This window comes from Suillus paluster (assembly GCF_016628075.1).
Source record: "Suillus paluster strain FC165 chromosome Unknown EDB91scaffold_48, whole genome shotgun sequence".
In the NCBI taxonomy this organism is placed as follows: Eukaryota; Fungi; Basidiomycota; class Agaricomycetes; order Boletales; family Suillaceae; genus Suillus; species Suillus paluster.
Window position 1 is genome coordinate 41220 of NW_024537608.1, and position 16835 is coordinate 58054.

At 45.4% G+C, this 16835-nt stretch overlaps 7 protein-coding genes across 7 annotated transcripts; 5 read left to right on the plus strand and 2 right to left on the minus strand.

The window, feature by feature from the left end:
- Positions 1-274: 274 nt before the first annotated feature.
- EDB91DRAFT_1084047 (uncharacterized protein) lies at positions 275-1171 on the plus strand (the record flags this gene model as incomplete). Its single annotated transcript, XM_041315702.1, has 5 exons — positions 275-371; positions 425-508; positions 559-714; positions 765-875; positions 927-1171. The coding sequence occupies 5 exons, from the start codon at positions 275-277 to the stop codon at positions 1169-1171; spliced, it is 693 nt and encodes a 230-aa protein (XP_041174719.1).
- Positions 1172-1914: 743 nt separating this feature from the next.
- Positions 1915-3554, minus strand: EDB91DRAFT_1084048 (uncharacterized protein; the record flags this gene model as incomplete). Its single annotated transcript, XM_041315703.1, has 5 exons — positions 1915-2402; positions 2455-2628; positions 2684-2787; positions 2843-3261; positions 3327-3554. The coding sequence occupies 5 exons, from the start codon at positions 3552-3554 to the stop codon at positions 1915-1917; spliced, it is 1413 nt and encodes a 470-aa protein (XP_041174720.1).
- Positions 3555-4223: 669 nt separating this feature from the next.
- EDB91DRAFT_1012526 (uncharacterized protein) lies at positions 4224-4400 on the plus strand (the record flags this gene model as incomplete). The annotated part of the gene is made up of 1 exon (XM_041312440.1): positions 4224-4400. A coding segment is annotated over one exon (177 nt), but the record flags the coding sequence as incomplete, so codon positions are not given.
- Positions 4401-4559: 159 nt separating this feature from the next.
- Positions 4560-5185, plus strand: EDB91DRAFT_1031141 (uncharacterized protein; the record flags this gene model as incomplete). Its single annotated transcript, XM_041312721.1, has 3 exons — positions 4560-4766; positions 4823-5001; positions 5053-5185. Coding segments are annotated over 3 exons (519 nt in total), but the record flags the coding sequence as incomplete, so codon positions are not given.
- Positions 5186-5493: 308 nt separating this feature from the next.
- On the minus strand, positions 5494-7961 carry EDB91DRAFT_1084050 (uncharacterized protein; the record flags this gene model as incomplete). Its single annotated transcript, XM_041315704.1, has 10 exons — positions 5494-5706; positions 5757-6069; positions 6162-6230; positions 6319-6515; positions 6577-6906; positions 6973-7327; positions 7372-7412; positions 7486-7601; positions 7659-7764; positions 7794-7961. The coding sequence occupies 10 exons, from the start codon at positions 7959-7961 to the stop codon at positions 5494-5496; spliced, it is 1908 nt and encodes a 635-aa protein (XP_041174723.1).
- A 6483-nt stretch (positions 7962-14444) lies between these two features.
- On the plus strand, positions 14445-15005 carry EDB91DRAFT_1250903 (uncharacterized protein; the record flags this gene model as incomplete). The annotated part of the gene is made up of 4 exons (XM_041323283.1): positions 14445-14504; positions 14558-14646; positions 14699-14768; positions 14835-15005. The coding sequence occupies 4 exons, from the start codon at positions 14445-14447 to the stop codon at positions 15003-15005; spliced, it is 390 nt and encodes a 129-aa protein (XP_041174724.1).
- A 1367-nt stretch (positions 15006-16372) lies between these two features.
- Positions 16373-16699, plus strand: EDB91DRAFT_1056971 (uncharacterized protein; the record flags this gene model as incomplete). Its single annotated transcript, XM_041314043.1, has 2 exons — positions 16373-16501; positions 16550-16699. The coding sequence occupies 2 exons, from the start codon at positions 16373-16375 to the stop codon at positions 16697-16699; spliced, it is 279 nt and encodes a 92-aa protein (XP_041174725.1).
- Between the last annotated feature and the right edge of the window lie 136 nt (positions 16700-16835).

Sequence of the window (16835 nt, forward strand, 5' to 3'; positions counted from 1 at the left end):
ACAATGTCAACAATCTGCCTAGTGATTGCCTTAAGTTCGGCAAAAGAGGTTTCAGCTGCAGTGGACATGTTGAATGATGAGAAAGATGTGTAAATCTTTGAATCAGATGTGAAATTGATGAAGTTTCAGAGGGAAAACAGGCAGTTGAACGGCCATGTAAAACTTTGTTGATTTGTTTGGCTTTGTTTGGCAATGGTTCAACTTTCGGAAGTTGCCGGACTTCAGTTGAACTTCAAGTATACAATCAATTATCGGTACTTCCGTCCCTCACAAGATGAATTCACATCCAACAGTCAGATTTAACGATCCTCCGGCGACCGAGTATTATTCAATGGACGTAGATGATTCAACACAGTCCGGGACATCAACAGGTAAGATCTATTTGTACTATCCCTTATCTATGTTTTTATCTTACATGCCATAGATGATTTATACCTTGGGCCGGATGATGACATAGAAGATGATTCCGTGTCGTCCAGTGGTCCGGGAGTGTTGGCTGCAATCCCCGGTACATTTATCACTTGGATATTACCATGCATGCTCACTAAACTCATACAGATCAATTACCTCCGGCTCAATACGATCAACCGGTTCAGTACATCGACCTGGACTTGTACCTTGGGCCTGATGAGGATCTGATTGATTGTGATGATGAGCTGGGCTCTGTCTATGCACGGTGTGAGTCTCCGGTCGCATCTGAAGTTTCAATGTCATGTAAGTAAATTCTACACATTTTTCGATCGAAACTTAATTTATCTCGCAAGCGAATGAGAGACCAGCCGAATGCGATCCAGCACATCCGGAGGTCACAAATGAAGATTTGCATGTGATGGTTCGTGAGTTCCGGCCAATAGGGTCATTCGAACACTCCGAATGTGAGTATTGGTATACTACTATATCTATCATTTTTCTTATTTTCATTTCAGTGCAATCCCTTCAAGATAGACTCAGCAGCTACAAACAAGTTAATGGAGGTCTTCCGGCCCCTTCCATACCACTACTCATCAAGGCCGAGCGACCATTTCGAATCACTTGGGCGGATACATCTGACAAGCTCCAGAGGGCTGATGCTGAGCTACAGAGGCTGAGAAGAGCTGAACAGGCAAGCATCGAAATGCTCAAGGTGGTAGATTCCATGATTCGTCAGTGTGAAGAACGAAACCAAAACTAAACTTCTGAATTTTCGATACCATCACATGTAAAGTACCAACTCAGTACAATACCGAATCTTCAATAACATAGTCACATCACATGTAAATTACTGGAACACAGAGGTATTACATTACTGCCATGTAGAATAAGTAATCTATCAAGAGTTCCGGGTATCAATTTCCAGGCATAGAGTACCCAACACCAAATATCGTGTTCTGGGTATTGAGGTCCGGGCATCGAGTGCCGAGTTCCGAGTTCCGAGTTCTGGGTAACAAATACCGAGTTCCCTGAATCAAGTACCTGCCCGGACCTCAATGCCTGGACCTCGGTAATCGATACACGGAACTCGGTATTTGGACCCGGAACTCGGTATTCTCTGCCTGGATCAAGAGTTCCGGGTATCAAGTTCCAGGCATAGAGTACCCAACACCGAATATCGCAGTTCTGGGTATTGAGGTCCAGGGAATTGAGGTCCGGGCATCGAGTGCCGAGTTCCGAGTTCTGAGTTCCGGGTAACAAATACCGAGTTCCCTGAATCAAGTACCTGCCCAGACCTCAATGCCTGGACCTCGGTAATTGATACCCGGAACTCAGGTATTTGGACCCTGGAACTCGGTATTCTTTGCCCGGAACTCGGTACATGGTCATTTGTTCAAATTACTCGGTGAACCACAGAATCTTTGACCACATTAACATCACATGTAAATTGAATACCGATTGAATAACATTGATAGTGACATATGAGACAATGGTACATGTACATTACTTTTTGCCCCTTGCTCTAGTAACTCTGTCAGATGGTTGTTGCACTGACTTACTCTGAGTTGTTCTCGCTGGTGCCTCAATCGCATCTTTCTTCCTCCGGAAGCTCTTCGGGGCTGGCAGTGGAACTTCATGTTCAACATCGCCAGGGCCCTCAGCCTCACTCTCGGATTCGGTTGATGAATCCCGAGGTCTCCGGATCATCACCCTCTTACGCTTCAGACGAGGAGGTGATTTCTCGGATACAATGGAATCTACCATGTCGCCTTCTTTGTTCCTCCATGCCTTGAACAGGAACATCGGACCTTCACCCGTTTTCTGACGAGCATACCAGAAATTGAGCAAGGCGGTGGTATCCCAATTTTGCAACTTGGAAGGCTCCTTCAAGTTTACATCCTCCGGAAGATATTGTCTGGCCACAAAGTCATCCTGACTTTGTACGATGGCACTCCACGGCACGACGGCCTTGTCAATCCCAGAACAGATCCCTGTACCCTACATTAAAGAGATTCTCTTAGGAAGTTACAAAGCCAGACTCACTATAGTGCTTTGTAAGAAAAGCCCTCACTATGGCCTTCTTCTCCTCCAGTTTTGTTTCCGTGATGTCCGGAAGCAACGGCATCCCATCCCCGTCCAATTCCAGATCGAACACCGGTTTCTTCATTCTTTTTCGTCCTCCCTTCACCTGTCGCCCTCCATCCCATGCCTCGCCACCTATGATCCCGACGATCAATGAAATCATTCTCATCTCCACAGCGGGAACACTCACTGAACTGTTCCTGCGCATACTCCTGCCAAACCGGCTCTATGTCCTCCCAGTCCTTAGTCTTCATGAAGCTGTCCCCATCCCCTAATGCCTCGTTGTCATCGTGCCTATGTGAAATAAGTTGAGACCAAATATCTGCGATGACGGATAAAATTCACTGACATCCCGAACAGCACCTCTCCGCGTTCATTCTTCCAAGCCGACAACACAAACACTCTCATCCCGCATTGTCTCCACATCTCGTTCGAAAAGTGCTCCATATATACAGGTCCCTTCTTACGGGTGACTTGCGCCTGTGTCTCAGGAGGAGGAAAGTTGTTGGACCATTCTTCGGCGGTTTCTTTCACCTTCTCCAACTCATCCTCGGACAAATCGGCCATGACCTTCTTCACCACAGCTTGATAATGCTTGAACATGTCTTGACCTCCTGGCTTTGCCCCGAACTCGTCCTCGATCCTCTTTAGCACTTCCTCTCTGTTCTGCTGATAGATCACCTGCCTAGGCGTCCATTTCCTCCCATACTTAATCATGTCCTTCCTTTCCTTCTTTTTCTTGTTGTTGAACAACCAAGTTTTATACATCTAAGAGGCAGAGGAAGAATCAGACATGAAAAATCGAGTTTTTCAACACAACAAGGATGTATCACCTGCTTCCTCTTTTTCCATTGTCCTTGGTCGACCTTAGGAGCAAATAACCTGGCCGCTCGAGCTATGGCATTGAAAACTCCCCGTTTCTCGCTCCTTTTTGCAGAAGTCCACTCAGGAAGGTAGTTCTTCAGCTCTGAAATTTCGTTTTCCGTGAGCTTCTGTGACTGTGGTTGATGCGTTCTGTGTCTTCTAGAAGTCAACTGAGTGGAATGACCTGATCTTGCCATGGTGAATAAGATTGCAGAATGGGCTGAGGATAAGCAAAGTGGAAGGAATAATGGTCGCGAGTTCAACTTTGATCAAAGCCTAACAGTTGGTTAATCTACCTATAATGGATGCAACGCCATTCATGGAAATGAATTGGTAATGAGCCAACCAAACTGCATAATATGATGATGGAATAACAATTCAGTTTGACCTTCCTGAGCTAATGCTTTCCTTGCAACATTAAAAAATAAAATGAAGATAGGTCGTTGCACCCCATTGCAGAAATCCCACAGGGTAGAAGCAAGGGGCAGCAAAGGTAGGAAGACATGGGTCAAGGTCCCACTTGCCAGCACGAGTCGACATGCCTACAGGTCCATGCCTAACTCTCCCCCAGAATCACCGACACTTGAACCTGTTCAGGCCCCACCTCCTTGGGAAGACTTTCCTGAAGATACTTACTGAGCAAGACCAAGGGTCATTTGAGCCCTTGCAACTCCCAAAAACAATGGCAAGTTCATGTAAAATGTTGGAATGTCTTTCGAACGAAAGCTAAGTATTAAAAAATGCAGAGTCAGAACGACTACCTCAGGCAATGGCTGCCAAGGCAGGAATAATATCTCCATCACCTCCTGGATCGAGAAGCTCTGCCAGAAGATAGGAGATGCATCATCTGCAATCAGGATGGGGTCTTCAAATGTCAAGATTGTCTTGGGGAGCCTCTCTATTGCACAGGCTGTTGCCGGAGTCAACATTGTTGCAATCCTTTCCACTGGATCAGTCAATGGAATGGTCAATTCTTCGAGCAAAGTTGTCTGGCTCATGTTGGACTCGTCATACACCTCGGTCATGATGGCAAGCCGTGTCCGGTAGTCACAGATAGGTGGGATTTGTTTGACGAAGATGAACAAGAAGACCACTTTGAACCTGAAGATCTACCTTCTGTGTTGGGACCCGAGTTCCAGCCCAAGGAAAATACAATGGTCATTGTTGACAAGTCAGGAGTCCATCGCCTCGAGGTTTGATGCTGTGATTGTCCCAATGCCATGAGTCCAGACATTCAAATGTTTCGACATGGCTTTTTCCCTGCATCATTTAACAAGCTGAAGACCATGTTCACCTTCAGAGTGCTAGATGATTTTCTGTTGGACAACCTTGAATGTGGCACCTCAGCGATGAAATATTACAGCAAGCTTCGGCAAATGACCTCGAGCGTGTTTCCCCACCTCGTTCCGGTAATACCATATCTACATCATCTGAAGCACATTATATTGACAAAGCACATTGCAAGGACCGATACAGAGAGCTTATGAGAGTCGCTCGACAGTGGAGGCAGTTAAAGTCTATGAAATGGCATGGCTTTGGGCATAGTTCCGACAACCCGAATGCCGGAGATCTCGCATTATTCTGCCCGGCATGTCCTCAGCCCGGGATGAACATATCCTTGTCAGGGGATGAATCACTTGATGAGTGAGTCTCTTTCGTTACCAAATCTACGTCAGCGATATTAAAAACTCCAAGCTGGAAATACACCCGGTCATTTGTGATGGACGGAAATTTCAAAGCCGAACACCTGCATCCCATCAAGCCATATGATGAAGTATGGCTCTCCCATGGGTTGGGGTTTATGGTGGGAAAGGAAAGGTATCTGTCAAGGACTCATCAGTTCTCTGATGAAAAGTTGACTAAATCAAAAAAAAGGTAGTCCAGGAGTGTGAAACAGTGGTCCAGAAAAATGAATAAAGTCCTCCAAAAGTGTGTATATTAGTAGATATAAACAACAGCTTGAATTGGGGCGGGGGTGTATGGTGTGTAGTGTATCAGTGTCTGGTAAGCGCAGAGAGCATAGGATAGTGCATGAAGACGAACATAGCCAATATTCTGCCGGTGTCGATGTGTCAATAGTAGAGTACAAAACAAGAAAAAAATACATACAAAGCAGGGCGCGCCCACCCTTGGGTTTCAGCTCCTCAGCAGGAGCATTCTTGAGCTTTTGGGCTGCTTCACGGCGCTGGTGCACCAAGGCAATGACATCCATTGTATACTTCGGCCCCCGCCTCTTGATGGACTATCCACAGTTGGCCTCCGAAAATGCTGGAAGGCCAGTGCTATCTTTGCCGCTGGATTTATTGCACTTGATGGGGGCTTTGCGACAAAGTTGAAAGCATGTTCAAGCTATGAAAATGAATGGTTAATTTAAGTTAGAATATTTAGGTGGGACCTACCGAGGCGGCACATGCAGCAATTACAGCCTGCATGCCCTTCAATTGCAGATCGTCTGTGTTGAGCGCAGGTACATCAAGGAAACCAGAAATCGGATTAATGTGACAACCGTCGATCATTTCCAACATAAATGCAGACTGGTAGATCTGGTTTGGGTCACGAGCCTCCGGATCTTCGTAAAGGAAGGCCCACTCCTCGAGGAGGCTCGCTGCCAGTGTTTTCTCAAAGTCGGTGTCATTGTCGTCTTCATCCTCATCGTCTTTGGAGGTAGCCAGAAAATTTGCAACAAGGGCCATGGACATGAATCCAAAATTACTGCGCCAGGAGCTAATGCGCTGATTGACCTTTTGTTGGAGATGACTTGCGGTTAGAGATATTTTCAAGGTGGACATAGAAGCAAGACTAACCAGACCAATAATGGGGCCTTTTGGTTGGACGTTATGATGAGTTCCTGGATAAGCGACATTGAAAATGGCCTGGAGCACTGGAAGTAAGTTCTCGGTCTCCATGGATTAGAAGTTGGGCTGAGCACCTGCCCACAGCAAAACAGTGGGCATAAAAGACCTTCGCCATATGCCATCCACCAACATAATCGGGGGGAGATCAGTTTTTCGCCATTGGGTTCCCCCTTTTGGCCTCGTCATGGTATCAGCAGACATCAAATCTGGCTCAGATAACGTTGGAATGCTCATAATCTGGGAGGTGGGTTCTAACTTGGCTTTCTTGGGTGGGTTCGGGTTCCTGTGGACCGTTACACTAGTCTAGTATCAAGCGCCTCAGTATCAATACAATTAGATATTAAACTTGACGAAAAAAGCCTACCTTTGAAGTGATGCGCAGCGCTGGCTTAGGAGACGGCTCAACCTCGGGAGACATGACATCAGCGTCATCAAGCAACATGGCATCAAAAGATGTGTTTGAATTATACTCGTCAGTGGCATCCAAGTCTTCAGATGAGCCGATAAGATTGACTGAATCAATTGGCCTCTTCGTGGAACTGACGGTATGAGTTGACCAAGCCTGTTCTAGAGCGAATTGTACAATGTTAGCTTGTTGAGTGAACGGCAACAAATTGAACGGCATCAACACTGGTACTTCGGGAGTTTCATCCTCCGAAGATTCAGTGATCTCTCCAGTGATTGCTACAACACTCTAAAAGAAATAAATGTGTATCAAATCATGTCAGACCTCAATTTATCAATGTCATTGAACACTTACCTGCATCCCCCCCTTTCCCTTGAGAGACGACAAGCGCTCTTTGAAATAGTCATCTTTGTCGTCATCATCCTTGTCAGCAACTTCACTGGGGTCTTCATCTCCACCTTCATCCTTATCGTCATCCGATGTGAGAGCTTGTGAAGTCTCAGAGGAGTCCGTCAAGGAAAGAGGAGGATCTTTCGCAAGCGAGACTGTGGTTGCAACAGTTTGGCTTGTCCTTGTTGATGAAATACCGAAAGAGTCGCCAGAAACAGTTTCAACTTGAATGCTGGGAGCAGAGGAGGGGATTGCGGCTGGTTTTGACTCAGGTTCGAGGTGAGTGCCCAAGTAAGGGTCATGAAATGAAGCGTGGACTCTGTGAGCATCAATATCATGGTGGTGAGAAGACAAAATACTGACGGGTTAAGATTTCCTTTCTTGTCAGCTATCAGGTGCCTTCTCTTGAGATTGATTGCGATCAAGAATTCGTCTCGTTGCAGCACTGATCACATCACGCGATATGGTAGGGTTGACCTTCTTCTTTTTCTTTATCTTCACCGCTTCATTCACAACCTCCTCATTTCCAATCACCTTATCGCTACCTGCACCCACACCCACACCACCAACTTCATTATCCTTGGTGTGATGACCTGCATCTCAAACTTTGACTGCTGGAGGTACCAGAGAATTCTCTGAGGTGAGCTCACTAGTTGCACCTTGCACGCTTGCCTTTGTCTTCACTGGTTTAGCCCACAACTTTACTGGTTTTGGCCTCTTGGTCGCCTGAGTTGCCTGCTCCACCTCCATGGCAGCCTCAATGCGTGCGATCCAATTGATTCCACATGCTGCAGAGCAGCTTCCTTGATGGCCTGTGCTTCCAGGGCGTCCTGTTTGTCCTGTGCAATTTGAGCTTTGGTATGTCGCTTCTTTTGACCTTCGAGAAGCACAAGTCCAGGGTGCTGAGTCGGATTTTTAGTGCGTGTACAATGGGGAGAGATGGGAGGTGCCATGGTGGATACAAAAGGCAGGAAATAGCAGAAGAGAGCTGGCAAAGGAAGGTGAGAGTTGCAAGCTGCAAAATTTGTAGTGCTAACACAGACAAACAACCCTGGATCCCTACTCAATACCCATTCACACCAATTTCCAAGTCCGCCTAGTACACTTAAGCACAACGACGGCAGACTGCCAGTGCTGGTACCAGCAATTCTTCTTTCCAGAGGCTTCCACCTCAGACGGCCAGAGGATTATGTCCCAGACCAGGCCCACAAGAAAGCCACCCGCACCCATCACCAAAATTACCGAATCCAGACATCACATGACATGTTGACTTTTCTGACACCGCCAATTATATATGCGCGTCATATTCGACATTTGAAATATCATAGCGACACAATGACATCAAACATACTATCTGTCAAACATAGCTCATCCAGTAGAGTAGCTGTCAGATACATATCAGATAGATCCAATGTATTATATAGAGTAATTCTAAACATATATGACGAAAATCGGATGAAAGCTAAGTAAAGTACCTAAAGGGCACCATAGCCTTCCTCCATAAGTATATTGTCATTGAGTTCCTCACCATCCTCAGCTATGATCTCGTCCTCTTCATCGTCCCTTAGTATATAATCCTCGTCCGAATGCAATTCATCCTCCGGGTCATCATCTAAGTCTTCATCCACCTCGCTGTCGTCATCAGATGCATCGGAGATAGCAGGCTTCATCGGCTTCCATTTCTATCTCTTCCTTGGTTTCATCATCTGAGTCTTCGGGAACATGTCCCTCGCGCTGCAAAAAGTCGTCCCACTCTTGCATTCCCTTGTGGCCAACAGTGCCCCCTCGAAACCTCATAAACATATCCCTATCTACGAACCTAAGTACCATGTGTATAGTTAGTACGTAGACTATGAAAAAAAAAACATACATATTCACATAATACAACACCCAATCCAGGTCTGCTTAGCCCTTCAGGTCAGCCAAAAGCAAAACCTGGAATGATGTGCACGCCCCTTATGACGCACTCCGGATCAAGAAATCCATATGTGTCCGGGTTTTCGTCCTCGAAAAATTCGAGGCGCTGGAGTCTCTTGGCAGTGAAGCCAGCTGGACTTGTGTCATGCTTGAACCATCTAACGAACAGAAAATCCATTCAGTTTCAGGCCAGGCACCGTACTGAATCAGGGGTTTCAGTGATATTCCACATTCATGTGGAATATTTTGATCAGCTGGGCATACCAGTAAGGATGAGATTGTTCTTCCTCGTGTGACATAACCATGAGGTCAGCACGAGTGCAGGGGTTAATGGAATCTTGCTCGCATCGGAGATCATATGTGGTGTAGTTGATCCAAACAATGCTATGTTCGAATAATTTGTTGTCCATGATCAGAATAGAGTTCTGCTCGGCATCAGTGAAGTTGTTCTCATCACCTTCAGTATGCAAGACCTTGAGCACGTGTGTATAAGTGGTCTTTGAGGCAGGGAAGAAAATTCTATACAACTGTATTAGATATACCCAAAAAAAAATTAAAAATACATACCTTGACTGCCAGATCATCACGGAGCTCACCTAACCATGCCAAGAGGTCGTAAGTCATACGAGCAGATTTGGCGATGTGGTAATGTTCTGATGGTGATGTCTGCACCCACCGACGTAAATTATTGCCTATGCTGGGCAGCAAACTGTGCGCGAGCATTGATGACCTTCGTACATAGACGTTCAATCGCGTCTTGATTCGCAATGCTTGCAGTCATGGTAGCTTTCGTTTTAGCAGTGCGCGGTGTGGGTACAACAAGTGCAGCGGAGAGAAGTCAATCTACTACACAGTTGGGTCTTTGCTGCCTGCTGCCTCGCTTGGAAACAAGCACGTTCGACCCTTAAGGGGATTGCTACTGGGGAAACACTAGTCTCTGTCTAAAGCGACCCTATAGGATGAAGGATCCAGCAAAAGCGGATGAAACAGATAGGATGCAAAACGTACATGATTCGTCGGATGGAGTGGATGGCACTTGCGGATCGGACTGGGATGCGAATCAAAGTCAAAGGGAGTTCATTAAAGGTTAGATGGATAGTGGGTATAGGTCAAAGCGATCTTCTGGTAGGGTGCAGGAAAAGTGGGAGGAAGTTACATCCAGTAAGTATTTTTCGAAACCCTCCATGCTTATAGGGTACAGTATTTTCAAGGAACATAGATATATAGGTAGCGAGTCTAGACCGTGCCATAAGCTATCCGAAAAATACTGGAGTGTGAGAGGATATGTCTGTGTTCAGTCAGTAACAAGAAAATGTGTGTGAGTACGTACCAATGAGGTAGAATGGACGTGGACAGGACAGGATGTGGTGGATGTACAAGCTATAGGGGGAGATCCGAAGCTATCCGCCTGTCATCCGAAAAGCGGATGTGTATCGGATGGAATGGATAGGTGTCAGATGGATGTCGGATGGATGCCTGATGCATCGGAGAAGTAGTGGATACGAGCCTAGCGTAGGGATACTCCCTACAGCGGGTAGCGTCTTTTAAGACGTCGATGCTCTAGTTCACCCTATAATAAAATTAAATACATGATCAATGATGAAATTAAATAACTCACCAGCTGGGTGGTATAATTATCTGTTGTCCCCCTGATCCTGATTGTGTTAGGGTAATCACCAAGGGCGTGGAATTTATAAGTATAGATATTCAAATTTTTTACCTTTGGGCGCAGTGTGCCTCCTTTTGATGCGCCCTGCTTGGCAGCCAGAGCAGCCAGCCAACGCCCCCGAGTGGCGTGTTCTTGAGGTAATTCTGTTGTGATGTAAGTTTCACATGTCGTCCATGTTGAAACTTGCGCACAGACTTGCCGAGGACGACTGTTGCTGAGTCAAAAAATCTAGCGTGTCCTCAGTGTGCAGACGGAGCTTGGCGTAAGCTTGCCATGTGGCGAGGTTGAACAAAAGGTCCAGGATTATACTATTGTTGTCCGGATCTAACAGTAGATCCTCAAAGACTAGGATGGCGCACTGAAATTAAATTTGAAATCAATTAGTATTAAAAGAAGTTCACAAAGATCATAGATACTCACCTGCAATAAATCTTCGAAGTCTCATGCTGCAAGATGTTTCATTGCAGAGGTGTTCCTGTGGAAGCACCGGATTGTTCCTCTCCCGAATGTCGAAACACGATGGTACCTGTTGTAGATAGTCCTGTAGTCAGTAATGATTAATATGTAAAAAACACTGTACCTCCAATTCAGATCCTTTACTACATTACCTCCAGCTGCATGTGCAATGCGCATCAAATGTGTGAAGATGGCCTTCCACACACCGAGCTCAAATTCATGCAGCATGTCCACCACAAGCATCAAGAAAAAATTGAATCCGAAGGTGAAAAGGCAATCAGAAAATGTGTTCCAGATTTCATTAGCCACAATTTGAATATAGCATATGATTGAGTACTTACACATGTAGGCATGATGGACTCGGAATTAAGGATGGATTTGACCCGCTTACCATCAACTGGTGCACCACGTTGGAAGATCAACTTCCGTGCATGATCAATCTTCTTACGATGGGCTAGATCGTCGATGCACTGAAGGGCCAAGCAATCATGCATGTCGCCCTCTGTTCCCATCTCGGATACATCTGCCTTCTTGATCAGGCAGCGTGGGCACAGGCATTCACCAAGGAATTTAATTCCAGTGAGTAAGATCCTGATACAACATCAATTCAAGAAGTGCAAGAACCAAATGAAAAACTTACTTTTCAGGATAATCTGCCAAATAATTGAAAAAACGCGGAAATACTCTGCGAGTGATTCCATCTCCACAACAAATCACGATCCCATGCTCATAAGCATGCATGAAGTCTTTGTTGAGAAGAAGCCTCCAGATTGCTTGCATAAGCTCACGCTTACAATGTGTGTAAACCTCTGACGAAGACACCTCCTCAAAGAAAGCAAAATACGAATCTTGAAAATTATCTGGAAGCTTAATATTTTGTCAATAGAATTTCATTAATTTAAGCAATTTGAAAACAACTTACTGTAGGAATGTACACGACGTGATGACATGCAGAAGCTGTAGGCTTCCTGCATGTATATTTAGATTCATTTCTGAAAAAAAATAGAATGGCCAGAGGGAGGTGTCACCAAAATTCGAAAGGTGTGTCGAGTCGGAATACATCATAAGCGATGTGACCACACGTTCAAGATTGTCGTCTGGTTGGCGAGGAAGGGAGTTGACCTCAATGTAGGCATCCATCATCGCAGGTGAAGTATATGCCTCTGAATATACTTTGATGGTCTGTTCTTCGGAGACTTTCCACATATACCTGAAATGGCCTTCATATGGAACATCGTCGCCGTGCCGTCTTCAAATACCTCTGTTATGATATCGATCAATGATCGATGGTGCACACCTTTAATTTCGAGCTCAGGGGCATCACCTTCTGATGGCCATTTCATTCTTTCTTTAGGGAGGCGGATGTAGACTGACGACTCTTTCCATCCATTCCTCACACTAAAAGGATTGGAATGGTCCTCAAGGTACTGTGCAATGAACCTCTTCTCTCAGGTAGGATTGAAAATTTTGACTGTCACTTCGATCATAAGCATCATTGTCGAGGAAAGTGGTGAGTCGCTGCATAGCAGCATCAGAAATTAGATTGGAGCTGGAGTACTGCCAACACATCAGCAGGCCAGCGGTTGGACTACTGAATGCGGAGTAGAGATTGTCGGGAGTGATGGAAATAGGGAGGGGGGGGGGGCCAGTGTGAAGACGAGGAGTATTGTTGGGACCCTTGCCGGTCTCGGGTTGCAACGTTGGTGTGTTCGCATAGGCTATTGAGGGGGGACCGCGGAAACAGAGTGGGACAAGTTGGATAGACTCGGTATAATCCCATTGTGTCTGGCTCTGTCTCAAATGATATTAGTTCATTACCAATCTGATCCACCTCATCAGGCATGATCTCATCAGCCCAAGCTACCTCCAGTATGTCATCACCAGGAACGAAGTCGGCATATCATCTGGGCATGCAAATAATGCGTCCAAAATGGTTAGAACACAGGGGAGCTGCGCTAGGCTCAGGTAATGGCGGGGAATGTGGGCGGGATCCCTCTGATCGTCCAGCCATACCATCATCCTGAATTATATTTCAAAATTCAGTTCAGAACTGGAATAAACAATGAATAGATACCTGAATGTCCCAGTTTCCAGTGTCCATGTCTCCCACATCTTCAAGGGGATCGGCTTCTTCAGTCAGCTTCATCTAAGACATCTCGGCGGTCCCATTGGTTGATTTTCCTCTTCTTGTTCCTTCGGCTCTTCTCAGCGCGCCGGTGAGATTTGCTGACCTGTGCACTAAATTCATGGTGAGTATCGCACAAAGCCTCAGTGTGTGCTCAAGCGCCTCTGGCTGTTGAAGGCCTTCCCACAACCAAGGCAGATAAGTTCATCCATCGAGAGAAGAGGGAGCGGGGGGCTTCAGACATAAAATGGGAGAAGGGGCTATTTATTTCAGTCTATCTACAATACAAGCACTACTAAATCTATGCAAGGTTATATCAATGCCTGAATATTCAGTGTGAATCACCTGAACACACCTCATGACGGAAGTTGTTCAATGTCCGCATCACATCCTACATAGGGTAGACTTACATAGGGTAGACTACCCCAACAGGAGAGTGATTTCACTTAAAAACCTACACCTGATCTCTGCAAATCAAAGTGGGATGCGCGGTAGGGCAAGCAACTCACCTAATCCCTTATCCAGGGAGATATCATTTTGGCCCATGGAAATAACAAAACCTGTTCGTGAAGTCTGGGCTGGTCAACAGGAATGGGAGCACTAATCTGCAACTGATAGACGCGAAGCGGGTCGAGGCGTGAAACGACCCTCAATAGGAAAAAGTTAGCTGAGATTGTAAGGCTGTCAGTACTTGCCTCCAGCTCTCCGAGACCTGAAATTGACAACTCACTGTGAACCCACTGAGGGTCTATGCTCATTCAGCCTTCCAAAAATAATGGGACCTTCCAACGTGGTGCCAGCAAAGACCAGATCTGCTTGAACTGCTACTGAGAGTGGTGTGCATGGGAGGCTGGAATTGGAAGGCGTCAGATGAGCGAAAAAAGAAACAATGTAAATAAGGAGACGTGGTGGAAAGGGAAGTGGTCCTCCACTACTTAGCCTTGGGGCAAACGGCCAAACCAGGCTAAGTAGGAACACGTGTTGTTGGTGTCGCATGATCATGATCGAGTTAATTTGGTCGATATCAAATTGAACCTCCACCGGAATCTTGCATCATGCGACTTTTCAAAGTCAGCTGGCACTTTCCGGAAGTAAACAATGTCTCAATAACGCGTCAATCTTTGCTTATCTCTTATACCAACACCTTTAATTCTAAACACTTGACACGTCACAAATTGTAATGCTCATCACTAATACTGAAGACCTCCTCGACCTGGCCAACAGGGCATCGTTTTCCATGACAATTTTGTTGTGTTGGAGGTCGACAATATGCTGTCTGGATGGCCGACTTACACCCTCAATTTTATGCCAGAACGCCCAGGCCCATTGGTATGTGTTTTGAATATATTTGAATTTCTCATTACTGACATCATTGACACTAGAAAATTATACTACGGTTGAAGGATGCTGTAGAGTTCAGGGTGATCGAAGATAAAGATAGTGATGACGAAGCCAGTGGACAAGCCAAGAGGTGATTTTTTTCGCGTCTCATTAACTTATACTAACATAATCCAACTTTCTAGTGACTTACAGTCCGTTACTGAGGAGGATCCAGACACTACGATGGTCTGTGAGCCAACACTGGCAGCCCAAGTATGTTTTTTTTTTTGATTTGTTTGTGACATTGACTCAGCTACTATGGTACTTACAGGGACTCAGACATGCCTCAGTGCATCAGCGCAAAGCCTGTCGTGCTGCACAGTTGTCCCCAAGGATCCTCCCAGTATTGTCCATACATGGAAGAAATTCCAGGACAAGCACAGTGATATGTGGCCTCCCCTGCCGTGGGTTCAGGGAGAGCTGTACCACAATGCGGATCACTCAAATTGATGCACTCATGACCTTACCCACAGCTGTAGAAGCCTTGAAGCTCGGATTAATTGGACTTAATCTGTACATGCATTCTTTTACAGCTCTCTTTTGCACATTGTCAGTTCTTTCATTGCTGTTCGCGCTCATTGTTATGTACTAATAGCAACAAAAATTACTCAAATTGTAACTGTAGAACTAAGTTTGTATTTCTTGTCGCGCATATAGTCATTGTTGAGTCCTCGCATTTGAATTATTAATTAATCGACAAATAAACATTAACAATGTGCGTCAAACATCACTGATCTTATCTTTCTATCACCTACCATCATGGCGCGTTGCAAACGGTCTGACTCGATTTCCTCTGATTCATCGGTATCCTCACATAGCTCTAACTCCTCAGTATCATCGGTGACCCCTGTACCTCTGAAGAAGGTCTCAAAGAAGGCCACAAAGTCAAAGAAAAGGCGCCATTCGCCAGATGGCAATGAGAAAAGTGCTTCTAGGTCAGTCAATTCATTGTAGATATTCTGATCACCATTAACTGTGACAACTCAATATAGGAACAAAGAGTCTGATATTGATCCTCATGAAGAGTTTCTTGCCGCTGCGTGCTGCATCACGCATTGTATTGATTTGTTTTGCAAGACCAAACAACTCATCAATGTAGGTTTAGCTCTGCAGCAGCACGATGCTGCAGAGAACAGAGAATTATCAGAAGATGAAGATGCTCGGGTTTGTCATGACAAGCGACTCTCAAAGATGTAAGTCAGTCTTGTATTTTAACGTGCACTGATTTTGTATTGCCACTCCATAGGTCATCTAAGGTTCAAGAGCGATATAAAAGGAACTTCGCTCGGCTGCTTCAACTCACTCCAGGCTTAAAACCTCTACTTGATGACCCTCGCAAAGCCTCAGAACTCAACACTATCATCAAGAAGGTAAGTACATGCACATATATGCGCACATTATGTACTTAATAAATATTCAGATGGATGCTACTATCTCGGCTACTCGCTCTGACGATGCATCACGCCTGAAGAGCCAAATTGGTCATTACGCGGCCTTCAACATCAAGGATCATCCAATCCATCCAGCTATCTATGACAGAAGCGGTTCACGGAGGATGCTGACAAGTGAATTTTGTTTTTTACAAAGTTTGCCCCATGCTATTCTAACATTTTGCAGGGCACTTAATGATATACAGTGCGGCAAGGTTAGCTTAACCGCATCTACACTTCCGGCATTTCTATGGGCCAGAGACCCACCAGGTAAAGACTATGATGACAACAACATGTTCAAAGGCATGTTTGATGGCTACTTATTGGAGCGGGTAGGCGTGTTTTTTTGCATGTTGTTTTATATTGATATTCTTTTTTTATTAGACTATGCGGCACATTTTTACAAGTCCCTCAAGCGCATATGGAGGGGAGACACGCGCAACACGCACCTGCAATGCCGCTTTACACAACATGACCATGGTAGAAGCGGCACATATTGCCTATGGTTGCTTACAGGTTTGATTACTTCAAACTTAACATGCTGAGTCGCTCAATTTTATTCAGGTTCATTTTGGTATCAGCGCCAAGAATTCCTGGTCCAAAATCAACGGTGCCTTCAGCTACTGGGAATTCTACAACAATATCATCGAGTTGATTGAAGATTCACCTGATCCGGAGTGGAAAGAAGACCTCCTCAAGGCTTGGAATGTGTAAGTTTTTGTTATATTCTCAAGGTTCACGCTAACCCTTATTTATCTAAGGAAAATATTCAAGAATGAGGAGGGCCATGAAAGCAACAGTACTACGGATGACAATAAAACCCACGGCTCTCACGAAGGCAGTGATAACG